The 21,184-nt window shown below is 38.6% G+C and overlaps 1 protein-coding gene across 5 annotated transcripts in view; it reads left to right on the top strand.

Annotated features, from left to right (window-relative positions):
• Nucleotides 1-20,022, top strand: part of NFIB (nuclear factor I B) — a 182,988-nt gene extending 162,966 nt beyond the window's left edge. For 3 of the 5 annotated variants that reach the window (XM_075446940.1, XM_075446938.1, XM_075446937.1), the window contains 2 exons: nt 6,108-6,196; nt 16,862-20,022. In XM_075446940.1, the coding sequence (XP_075303055.1) occupies nt 6,108-6,196; nt 16,862-16,991 (219 nt within the window). In that variant the 3' untranslated portion in view covers nt 16,992-20,022. The remainder of the gene's footprint in view (nt 1-6,107; nt 6,197-16,861) is intronic. The other 2 variants (XM_075446941.1, XM_075446939.1) reach the window with 1 other exon arrangement.
• The last annotated feature ends 1,162 nt before the right edge of the window (nt 20,023-21,184 follow it).

Raw genomic sequence — 21,184 nt, 5'->3', positions numbered from 1 at the left:
AGATTAATTCTCTCTGGTTATGAGAAATATCAGCATGTACTATTGAGTACTTTCTGCTGTGTTAAAAAGAACCATTATGTAGCCAGTTTAAATTACAGTAAGCACAATAAATTTAAAAGTTGCACATGTATTTTGCAACATACACTTACATGGAGTCTTTTGACAAAGTGATAGTTTGCTAGAACTTACAGTAAACAATTTATAGTACAATCTACCTGGAATACTTGCATTTAGATGGGAAACACTGAATACAACTTTGAAAGACAGTGCATAATAGCACCAATGGGAGCAGTTTATTAGCTTTTACTGATCTGGATACTCTGAAAAATATGCTGTTACATGCATTACTTAGCATGCTACATTGACAGTTAGGAAGACAAGGTACTAAGGAGGAATTACAGCTATGCAGTCTACTTTCTGCTGCAGTTGCTGATGGGTCTTCCTTTTACCTGCCTTGAAACGCCAGATATTTCTGTACTGTGACATGAATAGTTACAAAACATATCTCTTGCTTCAGTGGCATCTAGAAAGTCATATGTATCCTATAATTTTGTGGTAAAAAAATCATGTCAGCTCCTCCCCTTACTGTCTATTACAAATCGTTAATGACCACTTGGTTTGCTTTTCTTGGTTCAGCATCAGCTTCTGAGAGTTAATTATTGATAATGTAACTGCAGGGAGGGCACCATCGGAAGGGGCAAGGGAAGTGATAAGAGCTAGTACCTGGGTGAGAATTTTTCTTAATTTTACTATTGATGGTTGGGGGAATTATTTTATGAAGTAAAATCTAGTACTCAGTGCTCATCATTTGTGCTGAGAAACATCTTAAATGAATTGTGGATAAAAGAAAGGTTGAATAATCTTCACAGTTATTTAGGAGCACCTTTTTTCCTCTTTCTTTCTCTGATTTGCCTCTACTGAAGATTTGTGATTTCTAAGCCTAGACTAGAGGAAAAAGCACCAAACTGAGGAAACTCAGTCAAATTCAATCTTCTGCAAACGGACACAGTCCCTTGCCAGATTCTAGTTGTGTCTCCATTCTTTTGGCTAAATAATTTTAATGGAGAGATCATTAGTTGAATAACAAAGTCTTAGTGATCAGAATTCTCATGGCTATGTGGTGGCATTTCTGTAGCCTCCTTGTGTTACTGTTCTCAACTTCATGAACTTATTGTGTGCTTGAAATGATAGACACTTATAGACAGGTTGATGTTGTTTCTGGCTATAAAGCTAGAATGTTGCCAGAAATACTAGTCATGCAAACTGTGCAAACTATATAAAAAGATAGATGGGTGGATAGATAGACATTTGTATTTATTGCAAATACAGATTTATAGTTTCACAAATAATAAGGTGTCTGCTGGAATGAATGAAATAACTGACAGATTTTCTTTCTTGGCCATTAATTTTAATGCACCTTGGAGCCTTGTATGGGTGATTCTATTTTTAATTAGAAAATATAAATAAAAGAGATAGCTATTGAGGTCTGTGAAGACAACGACATCTAGAACATTCTGGCTGTTCAGTTAACTGTGCTAACTAATGCTGGCCCAATTACTGAGGAGCTAGTGAACTCTTCCAGTTTTTGCACCGATTAATACAATAGCATGGTTTTCACTAGAGCTTGGACGTTATAGGTGTGGTATGCATGACTTTCATGCAGCTTTGACATTCATGAGTGAGACATTTGCCATATATGTAGTAATAAGAAACACTTTAGGTCTCTAAAATGCAAAATCAGAAAACTGTATATAGCTTTTTATTTCCCACACACCTGACTGCTCTGCCTCTTTGGTAGGAAGTTCTTACCAGATGCATCCTTCAGTTGCTGAATCACACAGTTCAAAATGGAGTCCTCTTCATACTATTCATCATGGAAATTGTAAACTTAAATGTCCACTGAACACAGAGTATCTGTATCTGTTTGCAAAATGTTTTGGGTGGATATTGCGTTTGCTTTCAGCAGAAGGCTGAAAGAACAGAAGTGGACTCTTAAACAGAACTTCTCAGTAAAGCCAGGAAACAGGTTATCAACACTTAGGCTGTTCTTATTGTGTCCCTTATCATAACTGACAGTTTGACGTAAAACTGGGTCACATGACCACCAGGGAGGTATGTAAATGGATAAGAGGTCACCTTTCACATATGCTTGCTAGAAAGGAAACACATTTAAAGGAAGTTTCAGTCAAAACAATGACAATATGCAAATGTTAAGTTTTATGGCCTTTTCTCGACTAATAGAAGCTATAGCACAATCTCCTATTACAGTTTCCAAAATACATATCTACTTTCACTAGCAATCACAGAAGCTTGAAATGAGTGCTAGTCTTAGACAGCCACTCTTCAAATAGAAGAATACAAAACCTGCTTAAGTATTAACCTGTAAGAATTATTCTGACTATGATTAAAGATTGAGCTGTTGATGATAGGTTTTTAATGTGCGTAGGATTTGCATACTTTGAAGGCTGGTTGTGCTTGGAAGGTGCCCTGTTTAGACTGAAAAGACAGCTGTGGTGAAACCTAGCTCTTGGGTGGAACTTCATGTCAGTGCATCTCACAGCACTGGGAAGTGGAAGCCAAAATCTCTTTCGAGGGCAGAGCAGGAGCAAGGAGGTGGATGGCTTCCAGGCAGGTGGAGGAGCTAGAAGAAGCATTCAGTCTGCCGTTCTGCTTCTGCCCAGCGCTGCGGCCCGTTCCCGTGCCGCGACAGAGGAGGGTGAGGGGTTGCATGGCCGCTCTGGGGAACCACTTGAAGCGGGCTCTGTGCTCCCCGTGGGTGCAGCACAGAGGACGCTTCCCAGGGAGGAAGGGAGATGGCTGTGGCTCCAGCTGTCCAGAGATGGCCGGGCTGCCTGTGAGGCTTCCCTGTCTGCTGCAAGGCTGGGCATCCTTCTCCGCTTCAGAATGCAGACCCGTGTTCTTTTCTGTGTGGTTAGGTGAGAGGTAAATAAATACAGCCTTGGTAATGTTTTGTGGATGGAAGGTGTTATTGAAGTGGGATTCACGCAGCTTGCCTTGCTGAAAACAACAAAGCCGTGGGGCTGAAGAGCAGGTCTGTGCAGCAGGCTTCTAGGAAAGACTTTAAACCATCTCACATGCCAAATCAGGTCATTAATTTTTCAGTCATAGCATATTTTTGAGAAAGTTAGTAATGTTCTTCAGCATTTATTAAATGTCTCGTTATTTCTTAAGTACTTCTACTGAGTAATTTAATTTTTCTCAAGTGGCCTTCAAAGCAGCTTGCTACCTCTCCCTTTAGCCTGTCCTGCAGAGAAAATCTTTTAGGTGGCCTACTGTGGGTGAGAGTGAATGTGCCTTCTTGTCTCCAGCTAACACTGTGGCATGATTTTAGAGGTCACTTAAGTTACTCTGAGGACTGTAACCAGAAAGTTTTCAGCCTGACTCCAGACAACATACAGCACTCAAAATACTGTAGTGAAGTGCCTTACATCCTTCCAAATCTGGGTACTCATGTCAGGTCCATGCCCCCATGCTTTCTCTGATGGGCTGCCTGGACATCCCTGAAGGGCAGCGTTGCTACTGCTGCTGTGAACAGACATCATCTTCCGTCACACGGAGCCAGGGCTCATAGAGCTCTTGTAAGCTTCTCCAGCCTTTTTATCCAGAAAGTACTCAACACACGTGAGCGATGCAGGCGCGGACTTTGAAAGGGACATTTCTATATACTTTCAAAAGTATATTTGTGAATCTGAGGCATCCTGATCTCTAAGCAAGAGTGATTTGGGAGAGGAAATTTTATGTGAGGAAGAGAAAAAACATTTTCTTGGCAGAGTAGTTTTTAAAGACAATGTGGCAGCTATGTGAGTCTGCTGAGGAGTGTGGAGCTGTAGTTTTTGACATTGGGAAGGTAGTTTTCAGCACAGCTGATGCAGTCCTGGGCTGATCACAGAACCTGTTGCCATACAGACCTGCAGTTCTTTGAGGTGGTGTCAGTATCACAAATATGGCACAGTTGAGACAGTGAACAGCACTAGACTTTACACTATCTGTAAGTCTGGTATAGCGTGAATCTTCATATACGTGTGTGTATGTGTCTAAAGCACATATATAAAATGCACATGTTCTGTTATTACCACTGCAGTATTTAGGTGTATATGTATTGAGGTAAGTGTGACTGTATATAATATGAAGTATGTAATTTCTAACATTTATGAAATAGGTTTGAAAAGCTCCTTTTGGAGCTTTCTTAATGATAAACTTAAGATGTTAACTGTACATCTGTAAAGTTTTCATACAGACTGTGGGAAGAATGTAATGATTTCGTGCAGGAGCTGATTTACTGAAATGTAATACATCAGTCCCTTACTGTTTTCCCCAAATGGCAAATGCAATCAGGTTCTATAGCAAGCTAAGTGCTTGCAGTGTTGTGAGCTAGACCTAAGTGCATAAAATCATTTGGTAACACTTACGTTTGTGATTTTAGTATTTTTTATGGTTCTAATCACCCAAGGGGCTTTTATTCATAGATTTAAGATTTTGTGAAAGTAGGAAAGAGAAGGGGTTTAACCTTTCAGTCTTGTGTTTCAGCTGGAAGTGAGTTTTTATAGCTAATTTACAAAGCTTTAACATACGCAACTGTAATGAAGATGGTGACATTCTTAAGGATTATAGTAGAAATACATCTACTCTACGTTGAGTAACTGGGCTGACATATTTTACTGTGTCTTCAATATTAAAATCAGGTTTACAATACTGTTTTGTATAGTGACTAAACCAAATATTTACTTACCCTTTTCTTTAAACATATTTAATGTATTATTCACAGTTACTTCTAGCAAACTTTTTGACTGCGCATTTCCTTTTCTGGTTAATTTCATGTGGTTAAGTCATGCTTTTAATGGCCTTTAGAAGGTCCCTTAGAGTTCTTTAGATAACAAACAAGAAACAATCCCTATGAAAACATCAGAGACTAATATTTCCATTTCTCAGACCTTAACAGCAGGAAGCTTATGAGTCTAACAGCCAGACAGGATCAGGTTTGCAATATTGTCTTGTCCTCAGCATTTGTGTTTTTCAGGAAAAGACTGCAATTAATTGTGCTCCTGTGAAAATATTTTATTGTGGTTTGTTTGCTGTAGACTGTGCTATCTAAAGACTGTGAATATGGATAGAGAAGACTAAAATCCATCGAATGCAATTAAACTCAGCGACATTATCTTCAGTTCAGAGTGCTGTATCACATATAATGGTACAGCAATTTCTTACAGCATGACTATACAGAGGATAAAATGTATGTTGTCTTCACAAGCCAGAGGAGTTCACTTTCTTAAACTTAAAAAGAAGCAGTATATCTTTTCAGTAAATCTGCTAGCACTATAGGACAGCTCTTAAATAAACAGAGCTATAGAGGGTTGCTTGAACAATCCGTGAAGGCAGAACTGATGATTTGAGGATCTGAGAAGAATTTGTTTCAGCTAACTTTTAGTACATTCCTCATTACAATAAAATCCAATAAAGTATTTTGAATGCTATTATTTTGAGTCTAAAGCAAGATTAGATTATTTTATCACCTCTTGCTAAGTAATACCACTTTCAGTAACACTAGATTAATAAATGTTGATTGCGAAGTACCTTTACCCTTCTTAAATAGCAAGATAAACACATACAGTTTGTTTAATTTGGGCAAATTTTCTGTAAATTGCATGTCTTCTATGTGTCACAAACTGCATGCTACAAGTTATTGATTATATTTGACCTTTACTTAATACACATTATATAGAGCATTGCTTAGAGAAAACAGCATTTTTATTTCCTTTCTTAAAGTATCTCACTATTGAATATTAACATTTCCTTTTATTCCAGCTCAGTTTGTAATCTAATAATGGCTAATTGTTATGTGCTAAACACTAGTTGCTCTTTCATGCTTTATTAATAGAGGAGCATATTAAAGTAGCATTATCTTAAGCAAATCTGTAGGCATTTATTTCTCAGTACAAGTTATTTTTCTTTGTTTTATTTTTTTAAAGTTACTTCTTGGGAAATTAAGGCTTTTGCCATGTACAGTACTAGTTTGCATGTATTCATTTAAATACTAAAAACTGTAGTACTGCTCAATCCATATCTGACTGCTAGGTTTCAATTGACAGCTGAGAATTTGTGACTGGACCATGAATCAAAACGGCAGGCATTTATACCCCAGTGCCAGTGAGGATACATTGGGAATTACTTGGCAAAGGTAACATTTTAATTATTTCCACCCCTACACCACCTCTAAAAAAGTTACATTGAGCTACAGTATCTGTTTTAGCAGGCCTCCAGAGAAATCTGTGACAGCATTTGATGGAAACACGTGTTTGACATTTGTCCCATGCACATTCAGGTCATCTTTAGCTTAAGCTGAATTTAAAAACTACCTTAATTAAGCACCTGGAATGACAATGCTATGCAGTCAAATGCAAAGGGTTTGCAAATGTAAGGTCTTAGACTTTAGAAATGAAAATGTCATTGGCAGAATTAAAGGTCCTATATTGGGGGACTTTGCGGTTAACACAAAGAAAATGGTGCTGTTACAGGTATAAATGAGTATAATTGTGTCTGAGGTGGTGTTAGTTTTGGACGATGAATAACAATACCATTCATAGAGATTTTTCTGGCTAATCAGCTGATGTAGATTTAGGTCACTAACATGTACATGAAGGTAAGGTACAAACCATCTTTATTTCTCAACTAAATAACATAATAATTAGGAATGATTTACACAAAAGAGAGGGGTTTTTTGTATGAAAAAAAAGCAAACACAATAAAACCCGTTAGCCTTTGGTACCTTAATAAATTACTCATTATCTTTCACATGCCTTAGTAGATAATTAATTGTGTTAACAGCAGAGGTGTGTGTGTCTAAATAGGTGTGTAAACAAATCAGTGTAATTGTGAAGCATCGTTTTTTTTCACTTCTTTCATGTGCAGGATTGTCTACAATGCTGAACACTTAATGGGGGTTGTATGTGTAAAGCCGGGTTGGGAGCCTGTCAGAAGAAGTACTAGCTAGTCATTCTCAAAATAATTTTAAATACTTCTTGGGCATTTGTGTGCACATGAAAGTATACACACTTCTGACTAGTTTCTATAAGCATGTGTGTGAGTATGTATATGTATTATGTACAAAATGACTTTTGATGCACTGTATTGTAGTATGGATTGCTAGGTTTAGGGTTTTTGAGTATCAGCTTGGAAGGGTAATTATGGAATTTGAGAATTGGTGCTATTTACAAATCTGAAGTTTAAATGCCTTGAATTTTTTTACTTTGCATTTCCTTTTTGCAATTTTTCTGAAATAATATTTAAAATCTGGAAGAATTGTGGTGGAAAAGAAAGGTGTTATAATTTCTTCCCTTATGGATTAAATGGCACAATGGAAAACTAGCTAATGGATTCACCCCATCTCCTCAAGGGCAGTGATTCACATTATAAATCCCCATCATGCAATAACTGCCACAGTTTTCAATGTACTGCCAAGAGTGAATCCAAACTGAGCTAGTATAGTACAGTAGGGGCGATTTATCCTTTCTCTACAAAGGGCGTTGCTTTTTCGGGGCATCGACAGGCCTTTGGAAATTATATGACAACTGCCTATCTAGGAATATCCTTGAATGGTTTTAATCACTCATCACTCGAGCCCCCTTTAAAGTAATGCCACTTTATACTGGCTGAAGCACTGTTGCAATGTTTGTTAAAGTCTGTTCTTCAGTACCCATCACCCAAGACTCCTGGGCATAAACCATAAAAAGAAAGGAAAGGGGGGGAAAGATTTCTAGGCAATTGCCAAGGAAGCTTTGGTGATGAATACAAGCATGCTTCATGATCCACTCACCTCTATAGAGAAAACTCCTTTGCAGGTTGCTCCCAGAGTGCTGCCTGCCACTCTGACCCTGCCAACATGCAAAAGTGCTGCCAGATGAACTTGGGCACAAATTCTGCCAAGGGCATTTCTTTAAAGGCCCTGGCTAGGCTTTCTTGGCCTTGAATTAAGCACAACCTTGAAGGACAAAGAAACAAACTGTTAGTTCTCCCTAAGTAGATGGCTTTTAGGATTTGGGCTTTGAAATACAACATTCTTCAAATCCCATGTAGGTGAGGATCTAAGATGTGAAATGATACCTTTGCAGGCTAAAGAGCAGTGAGCCCTTTTGACACTAAAAACAGAAACGTGTTGCAAAAGGCATTGTTGCTTATTGGCAAATAAATATATTCTAGTCCAGACAGTCAAATTTTCCCCCACAAAGTGGTTTGGTAAATATTTGATTGGCCTGATTTCCTCAAATCTGCAGTGCTCATTTTGATGGTACTCACTGACCTTTTACAGCAGGCTTTTTTGGTTATTTTAAGTATACTGATTTTTCGGAAATATCGTTGACCTCAAGAAGGTAAAGAAGTTGGCAGTGCCTTAATGTTAGCTGTCCTATCTCTACAGAAACCAGGTAGCAGAGGTGGCCAGTCTGAAAGATTTGTCATGGAGCATTGTTGGTGAACCACACCATGGAAACTTGGGAAGAGTGAATGATGATAAAACCTCTGTTATTTCTGTGTTCTTTGTCAGCCGCCTGTCATACCTTATAGTAGATATGATGCACAGATTTCAAAATATGATGCACAGATTTAAAAATATAGTTTCTGGGGTTTTCTGTTCTCATAAAATTATGTATCTGTTGGCATTTAAAGTCTCAGTTATAAGACAGTAGTGGTCCATATGCAAAAGACTGAATTTTGCAAAAGAAGAGAGTATGAAAAAAACAAGACAAAAAACTAAACACCAAACCACAAAACTTTAAATCATTGTTGCACCATTTTTTTCAAAACCAGAAGACTTGCAAGGAATAGTGATAATAAAAACTGGATTAATACTTTGCCTAGCTGAATTAAATATTCTAGTATCTTTCAAGGAGATACTTACATAAAATATTCTGTGAGCATCCTTTAAAAAAAGGGGAAAGCCCCACAGTAACTTGGTAAGCTATTTGGAAGTAATAATTTCTATTTTGCTCCTGATACCCTAACCATCTATAATTATTTTTTTTCTTGCTTACTTACAGCATTTATGGTATATGTATTTTATTATGTAAGCTGAACTTTGAACAACATTTAAGCACATCAATGGAATTAAATTCTCAAGTATTTTTAATATCATTTAGGTCAATTTTTTGCTGTATATATGAAGAAGATACTCAGAATCCATTAAAAAAACCCAACAACTTCTTTTTTCATAACTGCAATTCTATGGTAATAACTGCTTTTCTAGAGACAGAAGGTGAGGGGAGGCTGTGTAAATCTGTAAGGCTTAGCTAGGAAAACAGAGTCTCGGTTGCTACATGAGAGCAAGAGCATATGCAACAAGTAAATTTAAGATATAAATGAAAGTGACAAAAAGTGTGTATGTGTGTCTAAGTCTGATAACATGAGCTTGAGCCTGAATCTCAGCTACTTATTATGCCATTGGTATTAATTCCGGTGGGATCACTCATAAAAGCCGACATAATGGGTCCCCTTTAGAGCACGTTGAGTATTTGCAAGTCTTTCAGAGACTGTAAATAAATTTTTATGGCCAAAGTGTACATTTTAGTTCAGCTTTTGCCAAATATGTTTTTAGTCCCAACTAGTGTACATTTTAGTTCAACTATTGCCAAATATGTTTTTACTCCCAACTATGTTATTTGTATTCATTTTTTTAACAGTCTTTCTGTGTTAGTTTTACGGGTTAACTGTTACTTTAACGTTACATTTACAGTACCCAGGCAAATGCACTAGGTTAGCATTTCCTGCCTTCGGTCTGTTATCTTGACACACAAGCATAGTACAACAGCTGGTTTGTTCCTGGAGATGCTGAGGGGAGCTCTGTTCTCAGAGTGCTAAATTTCCTTCTCAGCTCTAGCTGCAGGGTCATTCAGCTTTCCAAGTGTCATTTTTTTCCCCGCAGCAAGACTCGGGGTTTATGATAATAATGCTGATAAGGCAGTCAGATGGGATAATCTCTGATTTGTGAAAGAAGGAGGGCAACTGAGAATGGGTGCAGATTGCTTTTGTGGCACAGTACCTTGTGTGTGTTTGGTATCGAGTTGCTGAAGTAACAGAATCAACAGCATTGCTGTGGCAAGCACATTTTGGCAGACACAGACACCTGTTAGCGCAATGGTTCATCCTCCCCCTCTCCTGCCCCAATCCTCTTGGGCAATCTTTTGGAATAGAAGTATCAATTCATTACAATATAAGAACAAAAATGCAGAAGTATCCTGATTGCAAAAGTATTCATAGAAAGAAAACATAATGATTTCTGGTCTTTATCAATTTAAATTGCTAACTCTAATAGTTTTGACCAACTCTGTAATGCAGAAAGATGGGCAGAACATTATGTTTCCTCTCCATCTAGGCAAACATCTTCAGAACACTTCCTAAGAAATTAATTGTATTCAAGCCAGACTTGCATGCTGCCATCCCACAGGAAATGGGTCAGCAATCCATTAAGATGCCATTAGATAATCTAATTTGGAACTTAATCTCTAAATTAACCATGCTCCATACTTGAAGCATACTTGAGAGAAAGAAAAAAAGTTCATGTTTGAATCGATAGGGGAGCCGAAGCGTGAAGAAGGCTGTTTGTTTTTTCTGTAGCTGTGGTCACGTCTCAAGCCGTCTGGTAACCAGGAGAAACCAGACATGATGTAATTGCAGATTGAACTTGAACTTCAGGGGCTTAGAATGGGGGAACAATGGACCATAGGAATCCATAATGTCCATTTTCCACATGATTATGTTTGGAGCTTTAAGTTAACTTTTATGGGAGAAGCAGCAAGAAATGCAGTGTGACCAAAATGAATGAGATGATCCAGAAGCAAGATGTTAAAGTAAAGAAAACAACTTCAGTAAAATTTTCTGAGCAGCACTGCAGATTCCAGCAGGATTAGAAAAGTTCCCGCTCTGCAGTGAACTGGTTGCCTGTTCTGAGAACTCTTTGTTCACTTAGGTAGGACAAACTTAATCTTATGTTTCCTGTCAGATGATTTTTGGCAGCACTGCTAGGGAAGGAGGAGCATATTACAGAGAATTCCCAAGTGTAAACTGAATCTTTAACCCCTTGGTTACTCCAGTTTTCTACTTCTTGATCATCTTACCTCCAATTGTTTCTTTTTAAGTAGTAAAAGTACACTATTGTTTGTTTGTTTTTTTATTGGTGCAGTTAGGATTATCTGCATTATTATTTAGTCATGTTAGTTTGATACATAAACTTTTAATCATATTTTTAAAAAGTGCTAAGGTAAAAAATCTAACAGTTTAACATTGGCAATGGTAATATTTGGCAAAAAAAAGCAATGTAGATGCGGAAAGTGAAGAGTTAGTTTTTCATAGGTGACCCAGTGGTCTCTGGTAGCCCAAGCCCAGGTTCTCCATGGCGGGGAGCCCTCCACTTGGTCATAGCCCTCTCTGTGCACGTGTGTGTTTGCAAACCTCCGTTAGCTCTGTCCCTGCACCAGACACTTGTGCATGCACGGTCCAGAGCACAGCGTGAACATGCATCAGTTTTCTGGGCCCTGCCTCTGCTGTGGATTCTCCTTGTTAGTGATGGGCTCTGGGGCCTCTTCCTGATCTTTCCTTACTTTTTTTTGTTACTCTATCACAGAAAGGGGTCTGCAGGGAATTAAATCAGTACCCTTAAAGCAGAATTCCCTTTTCCCTCCTCTGGGCGTAAACCAGAAAGTCTTTGCCTCCTCCATCTGCTAGATGGGTGGTATGTGCCTGCTAAACTGCAAAAGTCTTGCTAAATTAAGCTGAGATATACTTCATATATCTCTTGAAATAAATGCTCACCTTGGAGGTGAAATGTGGCAGCTGTTTAACTAGTTACCAGTTTAGAGTGGCAACAGAAGTACCACATCAAGTAGATGCCAGAGGGGTGGTTATTCTTTTGGCAGAAATACACAAGTGGGAATTTAGCCAGGGCACTGAGGTTAGCACGCTTGCGTTTCCAAAGTTCATACCATCGTAACAGCTTTAAAAGGTGATGTTCCCTGTACTTGTGTGGGCAAGCGCTTGCTTAGTGCAGAGACAGACAAACCTTGCTTGGCGGCTCGCTAGTGCCACTTCTCTGGACAGCAAACCGTTTCTGCCTTTTCTGTCCAATGGCATGATCTGATCTACCTTGTCTAAGCTAATGTGTTCATGCACAGAATAGTAAAGCTGCAAGAAGAAAATACTGTTCAGGTGTACTTTCTGAACGGTTAAATACTCTTACAGACTTCTGAAGAGTGATGGAAGTAAGATAGTAACTGTTGGAAAACAGGACTCTTAAAATCCTTCAGATTTACCCAGGTCTGATTGGATTTATTTTTTATTGTATTTAGTTAATTTTTTAACATAATTATACTCTTTATGTTATTACAACCTCCAAAGCGGACTGTATATACACATAATGTTAGTACTGCTTGTGGTCCATTCCAGTAATATTTTAATCAGAGGTTCTTGAAATAGCAATTACTAACTTTAAGAGGAAATCATGGCAGAAATCATGATTGAATTAACATGTGAAAACTGTAATGGAAACTGTAATGGAGAATGTTAACCCTGTAGGATGCTTGCAGAATTTTCCTTTGCTATTTTATTACATTTGTACAGATAAATACATTATACTTGCCATGGATAGAGAGGGAACTGATTAGTGTATAACACACATGATTGTCTAGTTATGGGGAGAGAAAATCGTTTCTGGTAGTGAAATTGTTTCTCGTAGAGGTATAAAGCTTTAAGGAAGATGATCCTGCAAATCATACTGTCTGAATCTCACAGCAATATCTGATGGTGCTTCTCATATAATTTTCTTCAAAACTTAGCTTAGAGTAGTGTTTTGGAGGTCTGACTTTGTATTCCAAGGAACAGGCGTTTATACTATAACCTGTGTCAGCGTGGGGCTCCGATTCCCTCAGGAGCAGTGAGCTGGAGAGTAGGGTAGACCTGCTTTACTCCACTCATGTGTACAAAGCTTTTTTATTAGGAGGAGAAGCCGCATGGGCAGAGGGACACCTCTTTAACTTCTTCTGCAAGGACAAGTGGCTCGCCTGTGTCCTGGGCAGTGGCAACAGTTTTGGCTTCCCCAGTGTTGAGGCACTTCATGAACAGAGACAGAGCATTGCCTCCGCTTTTGTGAAACTGAGGGCTGCAGGTTTGCCTGGGACTTACTCAAACTGCTGGATAACGTGGTGAAGGGAAGGGTGTTGTCTCCTTTTCCTGCTGTTGCCACCTGTGTGGGCCCCTGGGAAGAGTTTGCTTTGCGATCAGCAGTACCTGGCGCTTCTGCTGGGACACTCTGCAGAGAAACCATAGATGGTTTCCATGGCAGAAGCTAAACTCTGGGATGCTCACAGAGGTCCCTTCGGAACCGATTTGAGAATGCTGATGGGGGGCATTGCTCTTCTGGGCTGTCAGTCTGGCTTGGCTGCATGCAGGAGCACGGAGGAGCTACAAAGCAGGGTGTGGCTCATATGGTAGCTGAAAGTTCAATCAAATATACTGTAAATGTAATGCGGAATGTGGGAGTGCTGGCTAGATAGCCATACATATGCAGCTTAGCAAAGCCTGAGTTGTTATTCTGGATATTCTTTGTATCATAGCTGCTGTCAGAGCTTTGTGTGGTGGTTAGTGCTATTCACCTCAGTAACTTTCATTCAGGTTTCTGCTTTTGTCTGCAATAAACACTTGGCGCTGGTGTCAGGGCTGGGGTGGCCTGAGATGGAGTTACATCAGAGGGCAGCACAAGAAGGTTTGTTTCTGAAATACAAATGGAGCTCGTCAGCCCTGGAAGATCATGGCTTCGGAGGGGCTAGCAAAGCAAGGGGATGGCCCATCCCTCACGGCTGCCCAGTGGGTGCGTGCAGATCGGGGGGCTTCACCTCACCTTCAGAGCCACCGGGTTGAAGGGGGCCTGTGGCTGTCCTGGTGCCACTGGTGCTCTGGTGGGATCTGCGCAGCGTTAGCACAGGACATCTGTTGCTCCTTGAGGGTTCGTACGCAGCACCGATGACTTTGCTGCAATCTGCGCTTTTGTCGCGGTAGTAATGTAAGGTGGGAGGCTTGCGAGGTTTCAGTAAACACCTGCATCAGATCTCTAGATCATATGGCACCAACAGTCCCACTAGTCACTTGCTACAGCTTATTTTTATTGAGAACTTTCCACAAAATTAAGATCTCTGCCCTCTATATGAAGTAGTAGATAAGAAAGCTGCTATAAATAGTAATCTGTTCTTTATCAGTGCTGACTGCTTTCCTTTACACACCGTAGCCATTAGAAGGTTGTCAACTTTAAAACAAAAAGCTCACATGTATATGTATCCTACCACTGAAGTGCACTGTAAATCTTCAGAAAGATAACCTGGAAGCTGTGTACTTAACCTTTGCAACAGAGATTGTTTAAATACATATTGACCTCACACAAAATTTACATTCTTTTAGTTAGTGTTCTATTTTGTTTAAAGTCGCTAAACACTGTAAATCCTGTGTAACAGGACAGCAAAGAACTATGCACTGTAAAACATATATTCAGACAGATCCTGAGCAAACAAATCTGCTTAGTTTTTTTATTTTTATTTTTTATTGCTAGTTCCTATTTTTACACATCACTGTGCTTGGAAGCAATTTGCACTTTTTCTGTTATTTCAGAATTTACTTCTTAATATCACTGAAATCTGAGAGGAAGGAACAAAAAATGCATTTTAAGACAAATTGTGAAGGAAGATGAAGAATAAGTTGAAATAATTAAGCCTCTTAAATGAGGTTCCGGTATAGAATTTTTTTTTTAAACGTAATCTTTTCATCAGATCATATTGGACAGGTCTTTCAGGCAGAACTGGGTTTATGTCTGTGTGAATATTTCAGGAATTGCAGTATAACTGTGATTTTTTAATTACAAAAGGGTTATTTCTCCAAAAAATGAAATTATTTTATACATAATAGTCAACAGAATTTTAAAAAAGAAAGAAAAATATTTAATTGAACATATTGCCTGATCTTAGATTTTGAAAATATATCGAGATTTTTTTAGTTTCTGAAGAGGTTAAAATTCCTGAGCTTTTCAGATAACCTTCAAGAACATACCCAACTGGAAAAAAACACAACCCTATTGAATAATACTTGTACTTCACACATTTAAAATACATTAGGTTGTTCATTTTTCTTATATTTCTTTGAGGAAAAATAATAGTACTGCTCCCTTGAGAATTTGACCATCATTGGGACAAAGCAGGTCAGCAATTTTTTCCACTTTTTTTGTGTGTAAAATAGAACACCTGAAATTAGTTGTTAGGAATCAAAATAGTAAATTACCAGGTTTAGAGAGGTAAAGAGTATCAAACAGGAGTAAAAGACAGAAGATGTTTGCATGATTTTTGGTATAAAAGAGCTAAGGAACATGTCCCCTCGATTTCATTACATAAGCTGATCTCTTTCTTTAATGTTCATACAGCAGCAACTGAAAGGATCACATAAATCTGCTAAGTGAAATGTAGTTATTTTGTACACATTTAAGATAGATAAAAGGGTCTGTTTTCCTCTTTACACCCGAGGCCAAAGAAATGCGTTTACTCATCCAAAGAGATAGCAATGCGGAGGGGTGACCAAAGACAGGGAAGAAAACCTCCAGCATCCGTGGTCCAGAAAACGTGTTGGAGGTTTTAGTCTTCAGATGTGTTACCATGAAGCCTATGAGTCTAATCCCAATGTGTATTCCCAAGTAAGCTGTCGTGTTTGTGGAAACGCCTAGTGCGGAGAAAAACTCGATACGATGAGATGTGGAGGAAATGTGTCTTTGCACGCTGTGTGTCCAGTTCTGGTGTTAGTTGTTTGGCAATGGCTGCTCATATAATGATGCTGTTGTTCTTCTGAAAGAATTTGACAAGACTATCTCGAAAGTCCATTATTTCTGGCTTGCCAGAAACACGATTAAGGAAAAGCCTGCTCAAGGTCTGCTCTGGGTACTGAATAGAGACAACTGAGGTCTTTCTTTGAGTATCCAACTTGCAAGTACTGTTGGGTACAGTACCTGCTACTAGTTGGTTCCTGGTAAACATGTAAATGCCTTTGGGACTTTAGCTGCTTGGTGAGAGTGCTTTTGAGATGATGACTTAAGTTCCAGAGTCATTGAATTGCCTTTGAAAATATTTTCTTTCTCAGAAGTTTGTTGAAAAATTTATGGTACTTGCTGCTACCCTTGACTCATGGTTACCCTTGGCTGCAAGTGTTTGCTTGATTGGTCCCTGTGTTATCCAGTGTTACTTGGGCACTGATACCTTTTGGGAAAAATCCGTAAAGAAAGCAGGTTCTTTGAATATTAAAGGTCCTCTGTTCTCATGGGGACCAACACACCTCAGAGGCACATCTTGGGACTGAGAGTTTAAGAGCATAGCAAATTGCTCAGGAAGCTTAACCACTGAACCTTTATATTGTGTTCTTGAAAAGAACAAACCTGTTCGCTATAGTGTATTTCAGTAGTTCTTACATAACATCTGTGGTGCTATATAGGGTCACTTGTAGGGTTTAGTTGTGTCTGCTCTGTAAATTTGCATGTGAAATTTTGGAGGGCTTTTGTAAACAGGCCAGATAGTGTAAGACAGCAGTAATACTATTTGCAACTGAGATCAGCGCAATTAGTTTTCTTTCAGATAATCATACTTTCCCAAAGAAAACTGTAAAGTAGATCTCAAGTAATATTCACAAATTTGGTTTCTTATTTTATCTTAAGTGATGCTATTAATAGTGAATATTGACTTAACCCTGATTCAAATTCATTGTGTTCTAGTTTTTGCAACATGTTTAATTTATGTTTTGTTTTTTCTCTCTCTTTCTCTCTCTTTCCCCTTTTTAACAGTCCTGGTACCTGGGCTAGCTTGGTTCCTTTTCAAGTATCAAACAGGACACCGATCCTGCCAACAAATGTCCAAAATTATGGTTTGAACATAATTGGAGAGCCTTTCCTTCAAGCAGAAACAAGCAACTGAGGGAAAAAATAAAAAAGAAAAAAGAAAAGCAAAATTAGAAAAAAAGAAGAGAAGAGAGGACGAGAAAAGAAACTGAAGAAAGAAGAAGAAATAGACCAGCAATTGCAACTCTTACAATCACTAATTCCCTTATGGTTGAAACTGAAATGACATACAAAAGGGTCGATGATATTTCACTGAGGATAGAATGCAGCCCCTGCTAAGTAGCCTTTGTTATATGAAGTCCGCTGGGAAATAGATGTTCTGTCTCTGACAATATATTTTAACTGACTTTCTAGATGCCTTAATATTTGCATGATAAGCTAGTTTTATTGGTTTAGTATTCTTGTTGTTTACGCATGGGATCACTATTCCTGGTTATCTCACAAAACAAAGGCTAGGCAGCAGCAACAGAGCTGCAGGAGGACAAGGGCTGTGAGCCAGCCATTTTCTCAACACTCTGATTTCTAAATGTTTTAAAAATAAGCTCTGTAGCCTTTAGTTATCAGTATGGATTTATTAAACTTTGGCCCTTAATTCAGCCTTTTCTAGTGTGTTATACAGTTTGAAGTTTTCAATCAGTATGAACACACAGGCTCTATGGAAGAAATGCCTCTATGTAGGTATAAGTGTTATCTCCTCATGCAACAGTAAAAAAGAAAAGGAAAAAAGTGAACGTTTTCCCCACTAAAGAAACACTTACAGAGGCAAGTGCAATTTAAAAATCGTATCTAAGGGGTCATCACTATAAGTCCTTCAGCCCTTGGACTCTAAATTGAGGGGATTAAATATAGAAATAAAAATTACTTTGAACAAACTTATTTTTCCCCTCAGTTTTTGAGGGCATTAAAAGGCATTAAATCAAGACAAATCATGTCCTTGAGAAAAAGAAATCAATGGAAACACAGCACTTATGTGGTTTAGCTGCTGCCTCCACAGAGGGGTAGGATTTATTTATTTAAAGTTACTGGTTGCATCAAGAACCCATAGGGTTTACATGTTTCTGTAAAATCTGCATCATAGAGACAAAGAGAGAGGCAAATCCATGTCACAAAGGGCAATGCTTACCGTTTACAAACTGGTAATACCAGGATGGGGATATGTTGTATTTAAATAATGCACTCTTAATGTAAGTAGTTACAGGGTGCTGAAAACTTGCATGGTGCTTTCAGAAGTTAGCCTTGTTCAACAATTTTCACATATTGACAGAAATATAATGTGCATGGGCAGACATTTTGCCTCTATGTCTCTTTAAAAAAAATAATTAAAATACTCTTTCCAGTAATCCTAATTTGCACGAAGATATTATGTCCACATTACGTGCCTTGCCTTGAAATCTAAAAAATAGAAAAAAACAAAAAAAGAAAAAAAACCACACAAAAAAATACATCACTACACTTCTTTTGCTGCATTTATTATAATTTTAAATCTTTACCATTTTTATGACAAAATATTTTGTACTCCAGATGGGAAAAAAGTGTGACATCATGGATTTTTTAGACAGTTATACTTTTATCTCACATTTATAAAGCATATCATGGCTGTGTATAGTTGCCGCTTAAAAATTGTAATCGACCAGCAATATTTTCAGTATTTTGGTGTTTTTTCTATTAACCTTTCATGTTTTTCATCTTCCAATTAATATTGGGGGGAGGGGATACAAATTTATACGAATTATGCAATACCAAGTTTTGCCTATGTAGGTAGTGCTTTTAGCTGTATTGGTTATTATAGGTAAGTACACAGATTTAAAAGAAAAAAAAAATAATGTATGCTTTTTTTGTTTGTTTTAATTGACCAAAGTGGGTACTGCTATTTTTGCAGTGTGATGAGGTCCTTTTCTGTACTGAGAGGTGGACAGGGGATTTTTTTTTATACATACATATATATATATTCTGGGGTGGGTGGGGAGGATTTTTAACACTTTACAGTGTAGCTGTGAAGCAGTGCACCCTTAGCCAGGCAAGGGCTGCAAAGCGACTGTTCTGCCTACTGTGACAAACTTTCAAATCGGTTCCCTCTTTTTAACTTCCCACCTGGGGTGCAAGCTGAAATCATTTCTGGATTTAAAAAATAAATAATGAATTATGTTGGAGGCAGACTTGACTTGAGAAAATTGTTTTACTTTAACGTTTTTATTCTTGAGAAAGAGAGACAGACAGACAGACAGACGGAGAGAGAAAGGGGTCGAGACCCACAGTGAGATGAAGCCTTTTCCATTCTGGCAAAGTTACTGCATCCTAAAGTGTTCACAACAGAAAATGTTTTTAGCTCAGAATGACAAAGACAGTTGTTTTGTCTGGGAAATGCACGTACAAGGCCAAAATCTTTGCTGGCATATTTCCGTTGCTCTGCAGAGGATTTGCCTCTCTTAGTCTACTTGACTGGTAAATACTCTTTTTTTTTTTCCCTCTTCATCAAAACATTCTTTTTTCTTTTTTTCCCCAAGTTTGTTAACTCACAGCGTCTGAATTACAATTTTCAGCCTGCTCAGGCTGTGCCAGAGGTTTGCAGTGTCTTTTCGTACAGCAGGTCAGATGGAGAGCTCTGGACTGTTGGCGGGAAGGAGGTTCTCAATGCATGGAATTAGACTTTGATGTAAATAAAAGTGTACCTATCTCCAGTAAAATCACATTTTGCAGATCAGCAGTGGGCCTGTTGTTGGAGACCTCTTTTGCACCAGGGATCTTTGTGGTGTATGGCACAACACAGGGTGAATTTTTCTTAAAAGTAATCCTTTTATTAGGGCATAAACTGAGGAGGCTAGAGACTTGCAGATGTGGGATACCCTGGTGGGAAAATTCATCCCTTCCCGGTTGTCTGTGCATTTTGGAGGTTTTCCGACCCTGGAGCGGCCACAGAGATGCAGCTCCATGAGCAGTGGCCATCGAAGTCAGTCACTTCTGGCTGTGGTGGAGCCAGAATCCCCACGTCCCTGTCAGGCGGTACCTCTGTAGGCAGAGCCTCAATGGCTGCAGAGGCAGCAGCTGTAGAAAAGTGAATCCTTGAGGTTATCTATAGCTTAACTGAAAAAAAAAAAAAAAGAAAACCCTGCATAAACATTTAAGATATCAGAAGAAAGCTGAAATCAAATCTGTGTTGGTCTGTTTTCTGAGCCCTGTGATGAGTGTGTTCGTTCACTGAGCACATGGCTATCGAGATTACTGAGATGTGTTCAACCTGCCCAGAGCGCACCTCAGGCTCTGGCCTGGTAAAACAAAGTACGTGTTGTTGTTTCTGCACGCCGCTGATAGGGAGCAGTTCGGCAGCAGAGGGGTGTGCTGGGAGGCTGTCCTTGATCAGTGCTCTCAGCAAGGTGTCCCCCGTAAGATTTTAGTAGCACACCAGGATGAAACAGAAACAAATTCAGGCTTCAAAGTGCAATAGTCAAAATGATGATTGCTCTTGTAGGAAGACGGATGCCCTCAACAGAGTTTTTTTTTTTTTTTTTTGTCTGACCTCCTCTATGGAAAAAATTGAATTTAAAGATGGAAGATTTTAAAAAGCAAACTCCTTCCTTCCATGTGAATGAACTAGGTTGTTAAGCAACTGTGGGTTTTTTCCACCTGCCTCTCTAGCAGAAAAGCCTGTTTGGAAGAAAATGAATTTTTCATTTATTGCAGGTTTGGTTTTGGGTTGTGCTTTTTTTTTCAAGCTCAGCAGTCAAAAGATTAAGATAAGACTGAGAACTCAAATCCAGTCTCTGGCCTCCTCCTTCACCAGGAAGTGTATTCTGACTAAATCGAGCCACCCCGTTCTATGTGCACTGTTCTGCCTTGATTAAGTTGCTTTGCAGCCCTGGCCTCATGGCTGTGCCACTGAAGTGTGTTTCCCCGGGAGTGACATGAACGTCTGAGGCTTGACTAAGGGAAAAGAAAAAGGCAGTGAAGGAGACTGTACATAAAGACATGGCAAAAATATTAATTATAGCAATATAGTTGTGGGGTGATGTTCGGGTGGGCAGCTCCATTGAAAATATGTGAATGAATTTGTGAAGCTGCAAGTAGCGAGAAGAAAGGAGGATCTTCTGAATGAACCGCCTACCTTGTAGACAGTAATTTGTACACTGTATAGTTTTGTTAAGAATTTTTTTTTAATTAAAATACCCTTGTTTGTAAAGCTAACTTTTTAACAATTATAATGGAAATGCATATCATTTCCATTTTTAAAGTAAACAAGAATATTCCTTGTTTGGAAACTGGACTTGGGTTAAA

The sequence above is a fragment of the Opisthocomus hoazin genome, chromosome Z, assembly GCF_030867145.1.
Source record: "Opisthocomus hoazin isolate bOpiHoa1 chromosome Z, bOpiHoa1.hap1, whole genome shotgun sequence".
Taxonomy (NCBI): domain Eukaryota; kingdom Metazoa; phylum Chordata; class Aves; order Opisthocomiformes; family Opisthocomidae; genus Opisthocomus; species Opisthocomus hoazin.
Note: the sequence above shows the minus strand (reverse complement) of the source record. Positions and strands in the feature narration are given on the sequence as shown.